Source organism: Nannospalax galili, unplaced genomic scaffold (genome assembly GCF_000622305.1).
Source record: "Nannospalax galili isolate Female #2095 unplaced genomic scaffold, S.galili_v1.0 scaffold751, whole genome shotgun sequence".
NCBI classification, from domain to species: domain Eukaryota; kingdom Metazoa; phylum Chordata; class Mammalia; order Rodentia; family Spalacidae; genus Nannospalax; species Nannospalax galili.
This window is the reverse complement of record NW_008331125.1, coordinates 215,540-230,245: the sequence shown is the minus strand read 5'-3', so window position 1 is coordinate 230,245 and position 14,706 is coordinate 215,540. Positions and strand designations below refer to the sequence as shown.

At 37.3% G+C, this 14,706-nt stretch overlaps 1 protein-coding gene across 8 annotated transcripts in view; it reads right to left on the bottom strand.

Annotated features, from left to right (window-relative positions):
• Positions 1 to 14,706, bottom strand: part of Adamts6 (ADAM metallopeptidase with thrombospondin type 1 motif 6) — a 283,297-nt gene that overhangs the window by 167,777 nt on the left and 100,814 nt on the right. For all 8 annotated transcript variants that reach the window (XR_003847524.1, XR_003847513.1, XR_003847512.1 and 5 more), the window contains one exon: positions 452 to 495. Coding sequence is in view for 3 of the 8 variants with exons in the window: in XM_029557800.1 (XP_029413660.1) it covers positions 452 to 495 (44 nt within the window). In the remaining 5 variants the exon portion in view is untranslated. The remainder of the gene's footprint in view (positions 1 to 451; positions 496 to 14,706) is intronic.

Genomic DNA, 14,706 nt, shown 5'->3' with positions numbered 1-14,706 from the left:
ATACTCTTTACAAAAAGAATTATAACAAAAGAAATATTATTGATTTTTTTCTTTTCTTTTTTTCTCTGTCCTTCATTAGGCTGGGATTTCAAGAAGCTGGTTGCTTTCACTTGATATCAACCACCTTGGTATTTTTCACAAAATACATTACAAATGTGGACTATATGAAAATGAGTAATAACTTTGATTTATAATTATTAGTATTCTAAGTTGGTTTTACTCATTCCATTTGCTAGGGAATAAAAAGCTAATAAAATTTTAATTTGATAATTATTATGGGAGTAAATATTTGATTCTAGTAAATTATATATGCATAGAGATCATGTTAAACAATTTTTAGGGTAATTTCCCATGTAGTAGAAAGGAAAGCAATCAAAATATTAATAATCAACAGTTGTCACTGGTTCAAAAAGACAATCTAAACTTTTTTTAATTAAAAAAAAAAACTTACCCAAAGTTCCACAGGGCTTATTTTTATAAGTGCAGATATCATATCTATGAAAGATAAAAAAGAGATAAAATTTATAGTCTATTCAAACTTCTAAAACAACGTTTGTATATTTGCTGTATTTCTTTCTTAGAGTTCTGTTTGTTCAGACCAAACTCAATGCAATTATGAGCAGTTAGCTGGAGTTTAGGCATGGTTAGGACTATGGGGGCAAAGCAGGGTACACCCAACTTACAGCATCTGCCTACAAGTCAATAGAATACCTACCAGTAAGAAATAAAACCGTCTATCATAATGTTTAGAAGTTAAAATACCTTGTCCACAGATTGCTACTGCTTCTACCTAATGGGTGGGTTTTATTATTAACAGTCTCTTTGTACCTGCTGGAGTATTACCTTATAGTGACAGAATGTCTCTGAGCTATAGCACTATTCACAGTTCTTCAACCCTAGGATAGATTATTGATATGTATGTACTAGAAATTTAGATCTCAAAAAGTAAAATGACTATTAACTCACTTAAAATATCAATGAAAATGTAATTATATACTGAGGTAGGTTGTGGGGCTGTGGTCCATGCTAAGTAAGTTCTCTGTCACTGAATTATATCCTTGACCTTAATGTATTTTTGTTAAGAATATCTACATTTTTCAAAACAAAAATAAATTGATAAAGATGAAAAAAAAAAAAAAAAAACAGACAATGTAAGCCAGGCGTGGTGGTGCACGCCTTTAGTCCCAGCACTTGGGAGACAGAGGCAGGTGGATCTCTGTGAGTCGAGGCCAGCCTGGTCTACATCATGAGTTCCAGGCCAGCTGGGACTACAGGGAGACCCTGTCTCAAAAAGATAAAAACAAAACAAAAAAACAAACAATGTAATGATGCAAATTAGGATAATGTTACCTAGCTTTCCTAGCAGTATACTAGAAGTTTAGAATGATGAAAAAACAAATACTTTTAGAGACATTACAAATAGATAAATAAATTGCTGAATGGAATGTTTTCCTAATGGTAGCCTCTACTACTGTACTGCATTATAACTCAGTACAGAAGATGAAGTCCAGAAAGCAAGGTGCATATTTTAAAATACATTACATTTGAAATCTTGTCATTATTTACATGTTTATTTGAAGTATTTCCATAATTATATCCTTATTACCTAATTATCAATTTTTCAATATAAATATTAGAGATTCTAAAGTAAGAATTTAAAAGAGTGATTTTTTTTTCTTGATTAACACTTGAAGTAAAAAGGCTTTCAGGTTAAAAAAAATTAAGATTCAGCAACTAAAAAGAAATCCAAATTGTAAGAATTCTCTTTTATTCTTTTTAAAAATTTATTTATTTATACTTTATGAGTGTTATGGCTGCATGTGTATAAGTGCACCTGTGTCATGCCATGCCCATGAAGGACAGAAGAGGGTGTCAGATCCCATGGAACTGGAGTTATGGAGGGTTGCTAGCCGCCATGTGGGTGCTGGGATTCCAACCCGCGTCTTCGGCAAGAACAGCCAGTGCTCTTAATTGCTATCTCTCCAGCCCCCAAGAATTTGCTTTTATTCCATACAAATAATGCTTAGTATTACTGCAACAGGAGTTAGCAATTAATTGCATTGTTATTCATCAGGCCACAGACCAAAATATAATTTCAAGAAACAAAAATAACTACCCAGACCAGCAGTGTTGTTGAGCTCATTAAAATCCCTGGAGAATGCCTCTGACTATCCTTAAAATTTCCAATCCTTCATTCTGTTCATTTTGTCATGATTTGAGGAAAGGGATCTTCGTTTCCTCTTATATACACTTCTCCCGTGACCATTCACATATCCATTCCCTCAATTCTTCTCTTGCAAATGATAAACATGGATTCTAATGTTTGGAATACTCTTGAATGTAAGATATAGTAGGTACTGTTATAATCATGAAGAGACCAGAAGGTATATTCCAGGTGTCTTGATCGATTTATTTTATGATTGTAATATTACATGTTACAGTGCATAGACAACCCATTCTAGCAATTTTCAAGAAACTGTAAACAAAGACATTTCATGATTAATGCAGAAATAGATGTTAAAATGGAATTTATTTCCAAATCCTCACGTTTTTGTTCATGCCTATCCTAAAACTAGTCTGCCTAAGGATGCACTTATATTGCAATCCACCAGTTTTTCTTTCCTCATTATCCTTTCACAATTATCCTGTTTCTACTTTAAAAGAAAGCATACTTTTTCTCATTCATCCCAATACTTTTTTTCATTGATCCCAGGTGGAATTGTCTCCAGAACATAAAGGAAAGGGGCAATTCAAGAAAGCACTCATTGTAAGCTATAACTTAAGACCAAACCAAGAAAAATGGAAGAGTCTTTCCTTTCGGCTGCCATTAAGTATCATTTGGGTAGCATTAAGAGTGAGGAAGACCCAGAAACTTTGGGGCCACGTGAATCACGGTCACAGTCACATGGGTAAGCACCAGAAAGTCGAGGAGGCCGGGGTAATGCTGGTGCATGCTTCACCATTGAATCAATTTTGACAAATATCATCCCGGTAATTTTGGGAAGTTGGTATGAGGTGATACCCCTTAAAGAGGAACCAAAGTTTCTGCCCAACTGTCAACCTTGATAAACTGTGGACACTGGTCACAGACCAGACCACTGCCCGGAGTAAGATTGGAGCTGGAGCTGCCCCCCCATCACTGACGTGGTGATCTGGCTACTACAGAGTTCAGGGGAAGGGAAAGCTCCCTAGCAGCCTGTCTCTGTGAAAGCCAAATTTCCAACAGAGGAGATGAGGAGAAAAAGGGGCTGGGGACACCTGTGTCCAGGTGACTTGAAGCCACACAAGGAGGTTCATTAAATGCTAACATTCTTTTTCCAATAAGAAAAGAAAAGAAAAATTGGAGGAAAAGATGCTTATTTCATTCTGGCAAGGCTCTGTACCTTTCTGCTGGTCTTCCTGTTTATAAATTAACCTACACATCCCTCTCACAATTGGAATTCAGTGGTAGAATGACTTTCATGGAGTGTATTAACATGCTCATTGAATCTAAAACAATAATGAGGTCAAATGTACAAGACAAGCTTGACCACATTAAGTGCTATGGCAATGATGACTGAGGCAAACAATTAGATCATAAGGTGAACATTTTTCATAATTGAATGAGCAAAGTTTCAGACCACTTTAAATCCATTTAGGATGGTCAATTAGCAAAACATTAAAATAATGTATGACTTTGTGCATTTTAAATTTCATTGCTAAAATATTTATCCTAATTTTAAGGAGCCCCAGAAACCATATTAATGTTATATATTGTTCATAAGCTTTAATGAATTTTGTCAAAATTTCAAGCGGCATATTTAGCTCATTAAACTTCTGAACCTGGAGGATATATATATATTCTTTTTGAAGTTATCTTGCTGTAGTATGAACTAAATAAATAGGAGTCTAAAGGAAAAAAGATTTCACTATCCACTCTCAGGACCCTTCATACAAATCAGTATAAATCCTAACTAACATAGTATATGCCACAAATATAGGACTGAATCAAAGTTTCAAAGTAGGCAAAGAAGTATACTGAAATCCACAAAAGCAACCCCAAAGTTAAAATGCAATTAGAAAAGGCCCTCTAAGGTCTGGTGAGATGACTCAGTCAATAAAGTGCTTGTCAGGCAATCATGAGGTCCTGAGTTCAAACGCACATGCCTGTAATCCCAGTGCTAGGAAGACAAAGACAGAAGGATCCCTGCGACTTTTTGGCCAGCCAGTCTAGCTGAATCAGAGAACTCCAGGTTCAGTGTGAGATCCTCATCATGATTTGATGGTTTGCATTAATAGTGTTCTTTTAATAGTAATATAATAATCACAACTCTAAGCAAGTTTAAGGGCTTACATTGAAATAGATTATGGATTCAAATGCTTTGTATGCATTATTTTTCCCACAGGAAATATATGAGGCATATTAAAACTATATGTATGCAAACTAAGATTGAGAAAGTATACCTGAGTTCAATATGGGGTAGCTCATCTGGTCTACTTGATATTAATGCATTGTGCTCAATCACTGTATTGTGAGCTTCCATGATGGAAGTTGAAGGTAAAAGAGAATTATTCCTGTTATAAAAGTTTTTTAAACACTTTTAAATATTATTTTTAATTTGTTTAAATTTTTCCTATGAATAATCTCTCTTCTCAAATAAATCATGAATGAATCATTTAAAAAAACAAATAAGGTGGAGAACAGTTGAAAAATGGTCCTCTAAACTCTGTATTTGGATAGAAAAACAGGACCTTATCAGTGTGGTACATTATTTGCTTTCTTTTCCTGAAAAAATAACAAAGGTTTAAGAGCAGATGATAAACCATTAATAAATAGGCATAGGAAATGGCTTAGTTGGCACCAGGACCTGAGTATGACTCCCATAACCCATGTGGCACTGGAGAGGCAGAGACAGGCAGATCTTTGGGGCTTGCTGGCTAGCCAGTCTAACCTACTTGGTGAGCTCCATGCCAGTGAGAGACCCTGCCTCAAGGGAAAGGTGGGAAGTACCTAAGGAACAAGACTCAAAGTTGTTCCACATGCACACATCAGTATACACATGTGCATGAGATACATGCAAACACACAAAGAAAACTAACAAGCAGGATACATAGGGAAGCTATCTGAGGCCTAGCGTTTACATAAATCAGGATTCTTGTTTTGGATAAGTAGATGAATGCCTTTGTCGCCATTCCTTTTCCCTAATAAGGTTGGATTGAATGAACAAAATCAAAACCAAAGAGAATGGTTGAATATCTGTGACTGTAACATTGGTATATTTTTCTATTATGGATACTTTTGATGCTTTCTTAATCATTTTTGTCAGTCCATGACTATCAGAAGAAACTGACCAAAACAGATGACTACATTCCATTTTGAGGTGGTAAAATATAGCACGGGCTTACAATGACAAAACACTTGCAGTGAAAAAAGAGAAATATTTATATGGTCTGATGTTTATATCCATAGACTGGGCTGCTCTCAACCTTGGTTGGAGAAGCTTCTTTTTGTAGTGTCCAGCAGTCAATGGAGAGATGCATAAGTCAAAGTACCGAGAATAGTAGACTGAGGGCCATAAATCAGACATCTACATTAACCCCACCACCATCAAAGTTCAGGGAAATTGTGGAAGAGGAGGTTATAAAAATAAAGAGCCAGAGGATGAGGAGTGCTGTAAAATGTCTGGATATGACATGTCCATTGCATTCATAAACTCAAGCAGCTGTGGTTACCTGCATAAGACCTGTAAAAGATCAAGCCAGCCAAAATCCCATCATAGATGTGGTAAATGATCTCCAGACTACACTCATACAGAGGAGCTATTGACAATGAGTAGATAGTTGCTGAGGGAGGGAGAATCATTCTTTAGTGAGGTAGGTTTCCCATGCTCCAGTAGATGGTTCCACATCTATGCACATAAGGGCAGCACTAACTGGATTTAGTGGGTAATCAAAAATGAAAAAAGAGGGACTAGAGAGATGTTTCAGCAGTTAGGAACACTGGCTGCTTTTGCAGAAGATCCATGTTCAAATCCCAGCACCCACATGGAAGCTAACAACCATCTGTAACACCAGTGCCAGGGTATCTGATGCACTATTCTGACCTATGTGGGCACTGCATGAAACAGGTGCACCGTCCAGAAAGCTCCGCAGCCCTGCTCGCTTCTGACTTCTGTCTAGTGAGATCTGTGAATAATCCCCGCTGCAGTCTGCAGGGTCCTGAGTTGGTGGTGTTTGTTGTGGTGGTAATAGAGCACAAGTGCAGAGCGTGGTGCCAGGAACACAGAATGTGGTGCTGTAGCACAGAACACAGGAGACTTTCCAACTGGGCACTGGGTGGCAGCTAGGAGAATTGTGAGGATCATGACTGAGGAAAAATCTAGATTTCCTTCAGTGGACTAGTGGAAATGTGGGCATCAGGGGCTACAGAGATGGCTTGGCAGTTAAGAGCACTGGCTGCTCTGCAGAAGACCCAGGTTCAAGTCCTAGTACCCACATTGCAGTTAAGAACTTTTTGTAACTCCAGTTCCAGGGAGTCCTACTCCTGACCTCTGCAGGCATTGCATGAAACAGGTGCACTTACATATATGCAGGCAATACACTCATACACATAAAAATAATAAATAAAAACATTTTTTAAAATGAAAAAAGACATGAGGTTTGGAGCGGGTTATTTTGGGTAAATGTTGGAGAAGGTGGGGGGATGATCATATTTCATTGCATACATGTATAAAATGCTCAAAAATAGAGGAAAAAAAATTCAATCACTTATATTGCTCTTAAATCTTTTCTCCCAAATTACATTCTATTCTTATGTAATAGAAACAACCTTTATAGTGAGATGTTCTTTTCAGTGATTTAGTTTTAAAAACGAATGAATTAAATCTAGGATTCGGGGCTAGAGAGATGGCTCAGTGGTTAAGAACACTGGTTGCTCTTGCAGAAGACCCGGGTTCAAATCCCAGCACCCACATGGCCGCTAACAACTGTCTGTCATTCCAGCCCCAAGGGATCTGACAGCCTCTTCTGACCTCCATGGGCATTGCATGACATGGGTGCACTTACCTACATGGAGGCAACACACACATACACATAGAATAAAAAATAATAAATTTTTTTTTTAAATCTAGGATTCAAATTTCATTGGCTTAATACTGAGCCTACAGTCAATGTGTCCTATGTACTATATTATCTTATTTGGCTTTCTCAGGTATAATGGTGATAGGGTTCTGGACATGCAACCCCAAAATATGACATCTTGGCATAGTGAATGTTGAAAGTCAAAGAAACTTGCAAAAACAGCAGAAGTGGTCCGCTCCTAGTCTTGGACCCAGGCGAGCTCCAGTTCCTCTGCCTCATATCTCTGGAGTAGCTTCCTAACCCAGACTAGCTAAAAGAACAATTGTAAACATGATCAAAGAACTGAAAGAAAACACAGACAAATAACTCAGAGAACTCAATAAGGAAAGGCATAAACTTGTGATGGCATTCCAAGAATATACAAATATGTGGCTTAATGAAATATCAAAAACAATTCAGGACTTGAAAAGTGAATTCACAAAAGAGATAGAAACAGTGCAGAAAATCCAAACAGAAATGAACATGGGAATGAAAAACTCAATAACCCAAGTGGAAACAACAGTACTAAGCATCAGACATCTGGGACAAATGCTTAACTGGATAAGATTTAAGATGTATGGCGGAATACATGAGGACTGGTAGGGTGTTTTGGGAGGATATGGATAGAGAAGGGGATCTAGATTTGATTAAGAACTGTTCAATGACATTTTTAAAAAGCTCACTAAAAAGATTTTTTTTCAAAAAGTCGTGCTTGGTGGCTCACACCTTTGATCCCAGCATCCTGGAGGCAGAGGCAGGTGGATCTTTGTGAGTTGAAGGCCAGCCTGGTCTACATAATGAGTTCCAGGCCAGATAGGGCTAGAGGGAGACCCTGTTTCAAAAAAGAGCCACCTCCCTACAAAAGAAAAACAACAGAAGTGAGATCACTCTGACTTTTCCCCTACTCCTGCTCCCCTCAAGCAAGGTGTAAAATCTAGAATTGATTTTAGATATTCCACTAAAGCAGTCAGTTTGTAAAACTCTCACATGAGATATATGATTGCTTTCCAGGAAAAAGGAATATCATTATCTCTGAAGACAAAGAAAAAGAAATGAACAGAAATGAACAAAAGGATGCTTTAAGTTCCCTCCAGTTTTTCACTGATAATACTCACTTTTAACTACTATTTACTCTGACAAACCTACTTTTAACATACACTGAAGAGACTGGAGAGATTGGCTCAGTGGCTGCTCTTGCATAGGACCTGGTTTAAGTTCCCAGTACCCATATGTTGGCTAACAACCATTCATAACTCCAGTTCCAGGAGATCTGAGGCCCTCTTTTGACCTCCAGGGGCAATGCATGACATGGGTGCACTTACATACATGCAAGTAATACACTCATACACATAAAATAAAAATAATAAATAAAATGTTTTTTAAAAATAAATGTTAAAGACCTGAAATTTAACTCTCTCTGTATGTATGCATGTGCATGCAGGTGCAGGCACAAATGTGTATGTGTATTTGGAAGCCAAGGGTCAATATCATATGTCTTTCTCAATTCCTCTCCACCTTAATTTTTCAAACAGGGCCTCTCACTGAACCTGTAGTTCTTCAGTTCAGCCAGACTGGCTGGCAAATGAGTTCCAGGGATTTGCCTGTTTCTACCCACACCACTCTTCCAGTTACACTGCTAGGCCTCAGTGGGAGCTGGATCCAAATTCAGGTCCTCATGCTTTCACAGAGTATTTTACCAACTGAACCATCTCTTAAGTGCTTGTAACCATTTCTTTGTCTTTACAGCCTAATAAAGGCTTTCATGTCAGATAAACTTTGCATTAGCTAAATTTGTGGTTGATCTCATTTGTTGTAGGAGCTTCAGCCATGAACCTAAGATGGCTAAAAAAGAAATATTTTTCTTCCTCTGCAATTGTGAAAGTCAAGTAAGTGAGATAACTCTTTTCTGCTTTTGATACACATACAGAAGGAGCACCATTAGAAAAGTGACGTCAGTTACAAAGGTAACTCTAAGATAGTAACAGAGAAAAATATTTTGAACCAATATGACTTTGTTGTAGTTTGTGTTTATTTCTTTTTTTATTATTTTCATTTTATGTGTGTGAGTATATTGCCTGTATGTGTGTAAGTGCACCATGTCATGCAATGCCCGAAGAAGGTGCCAAATTCCCTGGAACTGAGTTACAGACTGTTGTTAGCCGCCATGTAAGTGCTGGGAATTGAACCCAGGTCCTTTGCAAGAGCAGTCAGTGCTCTCAACTGCTGAGCCATCTCTCCAGCCCCCGTTTTTATTTCTTTATTTGAGACAAGGTTTCCCTATGCAGCCCTCTTGCCTCCATCTTGTGATCATACCAGTCATTATAATAGTCTGGAATGTGACTTTAAACAGTTGATTTGATTCAGTTTATATAACACAAGTTACAAGTTATGTCTTTGATAATAATGATCTCTTCATTTAAATGACATTAATTCACCTGAGGAAAGTTACATTCTGATACTTTTAAATGCCTAAAATGTAAGACTAACCATGTGTTGATCATCTAATAAGGAGACATTTACAATAACATAAACCACCTCATACAATACCTCTCACAGATATGTTAGATACTTTCAGTTGCAAATTCTTATAATACGTCAAGATGCTGTCCACAGTCTTGCTTATGGCATAAATTCAAGAATTACTACTATTCTATAAAATGACTCCCCAGGCTATTCACATGAAAATATAAGTTTTCCAGTCATTGTAGAAGAATGCTTCTATTGGAAGTACATAATTAGCTAAGAATATCTTTTGCCACTGCAATTATCCCTACATCATTGCAAAATATTGATCTAACTGACAAGAATGAGACTTTTATATCTAAGTTATAAAGGTCATCGTTACAGAGTTTACATGGGCTTGAAATTTCCAATAGCTTGAATTCTATAGATCATTATACTTCTCATCTAAATCTTTCTTCATTACTATTCCAAAATTTTTCTTTCTTTTTCCTGGATGACTAAGTAATTTTCTCTTTCATTATTTTGTTTCTGACTGATATTATAATATTTATTTATAATGAATAAATTATACTATATTTAACATTTTTTTATTGTGGGTGTATGAGTGTATTGCCTGCATGTATGTAAGTACTTCCATGCTATGCAATGCCTGCAGAAGTCAGAAGAGTGTTGGATTCCCTAGAACTGGAGTTAGGGATGGTTGTTAGCTGCCAGGTGGATGCTGGGAATCAAACCCAGGTTTTCTGTAAGAACAGTCAGTGCTCCTCTTCAGTGAGCAATCTTTCTAGCCCAATTGTACTATATTTTTCTGTATAAAGAAATATAGGATATTGGGGTTGGAGAGATGGCTCAGAGGTTAAGAGCACTGACTGCTCTTGCAGAGGACCTGTGTTCAATTTCCAGAACACACATGGCAGCTAACAAGTGTCTCTAACTCCAGTTCCAGGGGATCCAACACAATCTTCTGAGCTCATCAGGCATTGAACGACACAGGTATACTTACACACATGAAAGCAATACACTCATACATACAGAATAAAAAAATAAAAAGAAATATATGATATTATATTACATACCCTCAGAAGTTTAAATATTAACTTATTTTAAGCATTTTTCAGTAACACTAATAATGTGCAAAAACACTTTAATGGTTTGCAATAGTTCACCAAACACAGTAAAATTTAAAGACATTCCTATTGTCAAAATCTTAGATTAACCCCAATTTTGACAATATATTTATACTTACAAAGTCCTGGAAATAAAATATATTTTAAGGATTACTCATATTGTCCTGATCTGGCTCTATTTAATTCTCCAGCCTGATGTCTTGCCCTTTCTTTCTAAAATATACTTGCTTTCTTTTGATTTTCTGCAACAAAAACATGTCCACCCATTTCTTCACCTCTTTCTGTTGGATGTTTTCTACTGTGTTCCATCTTCTTTTGCTGTATTATGTCTACTTCCATTTGAAAATCTTGGTCAATAGACTTTCTCAAAGAAATCTTCCCTAAATAGATCAAGCTCTACTAATAAATACTCTGCTAATTCCCCAAGTATTAAGCTCACAGCATTCACCTAACAGATACTTCCATGCATACATCTTTCCCATTAGACTACAGACTCTTTAAAAATGATGACTAGCCTGTTTTGCTCACTGCTGTATACCAGCATCTAGCAAGATGCCTATAGCACAGGACTTAAAGTTTACAAAACTGAAGCCCTCTAGAAAGATTACATCATTTTATACTTCCACTAGTAAATTTTCCAATGTCTTTAATTTCACGTAATATAATAACCATTCCAATTTTATAATCTCAACTTCCAATTTCTAAATGGAAAACCATTAATAGGAATACAATTATTTTTAAGTTATTAACATGAGTGGGTGATAAATTTCTTCAATATTTGTCAAGGAAGCAAAAATTTTAAAGTACATTTAATGTAGTGTTATTCCCATTAGTGTTATGGTATTGAATCAAAAATGAAAACCACTTTTTCAAAAAATATTTACTAAGTGCATATCATGTACCCAGGGATGGAAAAAAACATGAATAAGACTAAAGTAACTTCTTATGATACTTGGGAAAAAATTTTAAATCAGTAAAGGCTTAATTAGATATAGCCAGAAAAACAGTTTCCACTCAGTCACAACATTGGAGTACAATTTATTGGATTAAGCTTTGGACATCTTGGAGTCATTTTTGTGCCTTTCTCCTTTCTTTTTTACATGATGGTATAATCCTTCTGTGTGGTATTTGTCCTTTTAGTTCTAAATCCAGTTATTAACTCCCTAATTTACATATCACCTCTTGCGGGGAATGGAAACAACTTCAATCTAAATCTCTCTTAAGCATATCTTCTTTCTTAATATTTATTTTTTAAATTACATGTATGGGGTTTGGTGAGTATGGGTATGCCAGAAGCATCAGACCCCTACCACCTCGCCACCTCCCCACCCCCCGAACTGGTATTGTAGGTGGTTGTGGATGCTGGGAATTGAACTCTGGCCTTCAGCAAGAGCAGTACACGCTTTTTTAGCTGCTGAGTCATCTCTCCAGCCCCATGCATAGCTTCTTATTACTAACAGAGTCTTAGCCATGCCATTCTTCTATTTTTAAAAGAAAATCAAAATTTCTCTAAAATGCTGAATCATTTACCTTGGAATTCAAGACATAATCCAGTTTCAAAAAAATTCTCATTAGGCATTGGAGAGATAGCACACTGAGTAAAATGCTTTCTGCACAAATTCAGATCTCCAGCATGACATGAAAGCCAGGAATGGCAGGTTGTATCTGTAATCTCAGCCCTGATGAAGTAGTAACAGGCAGATCCCCAGAGCTCACTGGCCAGACAGTCTAGCAGAAATGGTGTTCTCCAAGATAAGTGAGAGATTTTTGTATCAAAAAAGATAGGATGAGAGCCATAATACAAAGCCCAGTGCCAGACATGGGAAACCTCTCTTCTAGTTGTTGGCAAGAGTAGTCAAAAAGATTCCTGGAACAATATAGGCTACTGCCATTACTCTTGGTTGCCTCTCAGAACTTGAAGAGAAGACCTTATTGCTAAAGACACCATACCTAGACAAATCCAGATAGAACCGATCTGGAAGGCTCCTCCATGAGAACCAGCTCTCATAGTCTCAGAAGGTGCTATGCAAGTTGCCAAGAGAGAAAAGTAATCAATAGTTCAATCATCTGTAAAGCCTGTGAACCAGAACAATGACTGATCCAGCAAGATATCCCAAATGGTGAAATAATGGCACTTTTTTTCTTGGGGATAACCAACAACTATCTAATTGGATTGAAGGCCTGGGCAATAGAAAGAAAGTCATGCCTATTGTTTTAAATCTAGTCAAATAGTCATGGTTGGAGAGGTTATAGACTCTAGAGGATAGTCTACTATTGCTGTTTTCTTAAACCAATACAATTTCTAACTGTATTATATAAACTTATTAAAACCACAGATAAGTGTAACTCTCATCCCTCATCAAAGAAGTGCCTTTTCCCAACAAATGGAGATAATTATACAGAGCCACAACTGCTCAAAATGTAAGGAATAAGTGACCATAGGACGCCCATCCCCAATTGATACATCTAAAATGCAGCCCCTATACCAAAAGTTCAAGAAACATCTTATATGAGGGGGGCAGAAAGATTACAAGAACCAGAGGACCAAGATGCCTGTTGCTACGTAGCGTCTTCCAGACATGACAGGAAAGCTATACCCACGAGATCTCAATATAGAAATCTCAATAGAGTTACCTAAACAAGACCTACATAAGAACATCAACTGACATGCCAACATGCATGACAGATATTTCACAATGTGGCACCTCTAGAAAAGAGCTATAGGCAATTAATGCCTGCTGAGAGAGGAAGAATCAGTTACCTTCAGGGATGAGCTCTCCAGCAAGTTATCCAATCCCAAGTGATCGGCCCTAAACATATGCAGACACAAGCACCACTAAATTGACTCAGATGAGGTCAGAACAATTACATAAATATAGTACACATGTGTGTAATTCTCAAAAATATTTGAGTTAAAAAAATAAGATGGAGAGGCTGAAAAGATGGCTTAGCAGTTAAAGCAATGACTGCTCTTTCAAAGGACCTGGGTTCGATTCCCAGCACCCACACGGTGGCCACGAACCATCCTTAACTCCAGGTCCAGGGGAATCCAAAGCCCCCTTCTGACCTCTGCGGCATTTCATGACAAGGGTGCACTCACATACATGCAGGCAATATACTCATACACATAAAACAAAAATAATAAAAGAGCTCTCTCCTACCCTCAGGCCTCTCTCTGGGACCAACCCAACTCCTCATTGCAGTTCCCAGAAAGCCTTGGGGCCTCTTCCCACCCCATCTGCCTTTGCATCTCTTGGTGGCACAGCCACCAGCTGCGCTAGACCAGCATCTTTCCTGAGCCAGGCTCCCAGGCCAATCCAAACCCCAAATTCCTAAGGCCAAAATCGTTCCTGGAGGGACCCAGACCTTAGGAGAAAGCTTGAAAACATCTGACCCTCACCTGAATTAGGCCTCTGTGGGAACTCCTGAAGGCAAAAGCGATCCAGCCACTCCAATATAAAATCAAAAGAGAGAACTTACTAAATTTGAAAACCTAAAAGAAATGGATATCTAAAGGCATGGGAACCACCAAAACTAAACCAAGAAGAGATTAACAGCTTAAACAGACCCATAACACAAAAAGAAATTGAAACAGTAATACAAAACCTTCCAACTAAAAAAAGCCCAGGACCAGATGGATTTACTCAGAATTCTATCAGACATTTAAAGACGATCTACATCCAATACTACTTAATTTATTCTAAAAATAGAAATGGAGGGAAAATTTCCAAATTCCTTCTATGAAGCCAGCATCACTCTCATACCAAAGCCTGGTAAGGATACAACCAAAAAAGAAAACTATGGACCCATATCCTTAATGAACATAGATGCAAAAATTCTCAAAAAAAAATGCTTGCAAACCGCATACAGACACACATCACAAAGATCATCCACCATGATCAAGTCAGTTTTATCCCAGAGATGTAGGGATGGTTCAATATACGTAAGACAATAAATGTCATAAATCACATAAATGGGCTCAATGACAAGAACCACATGGTCATCTCAATTGATGCAG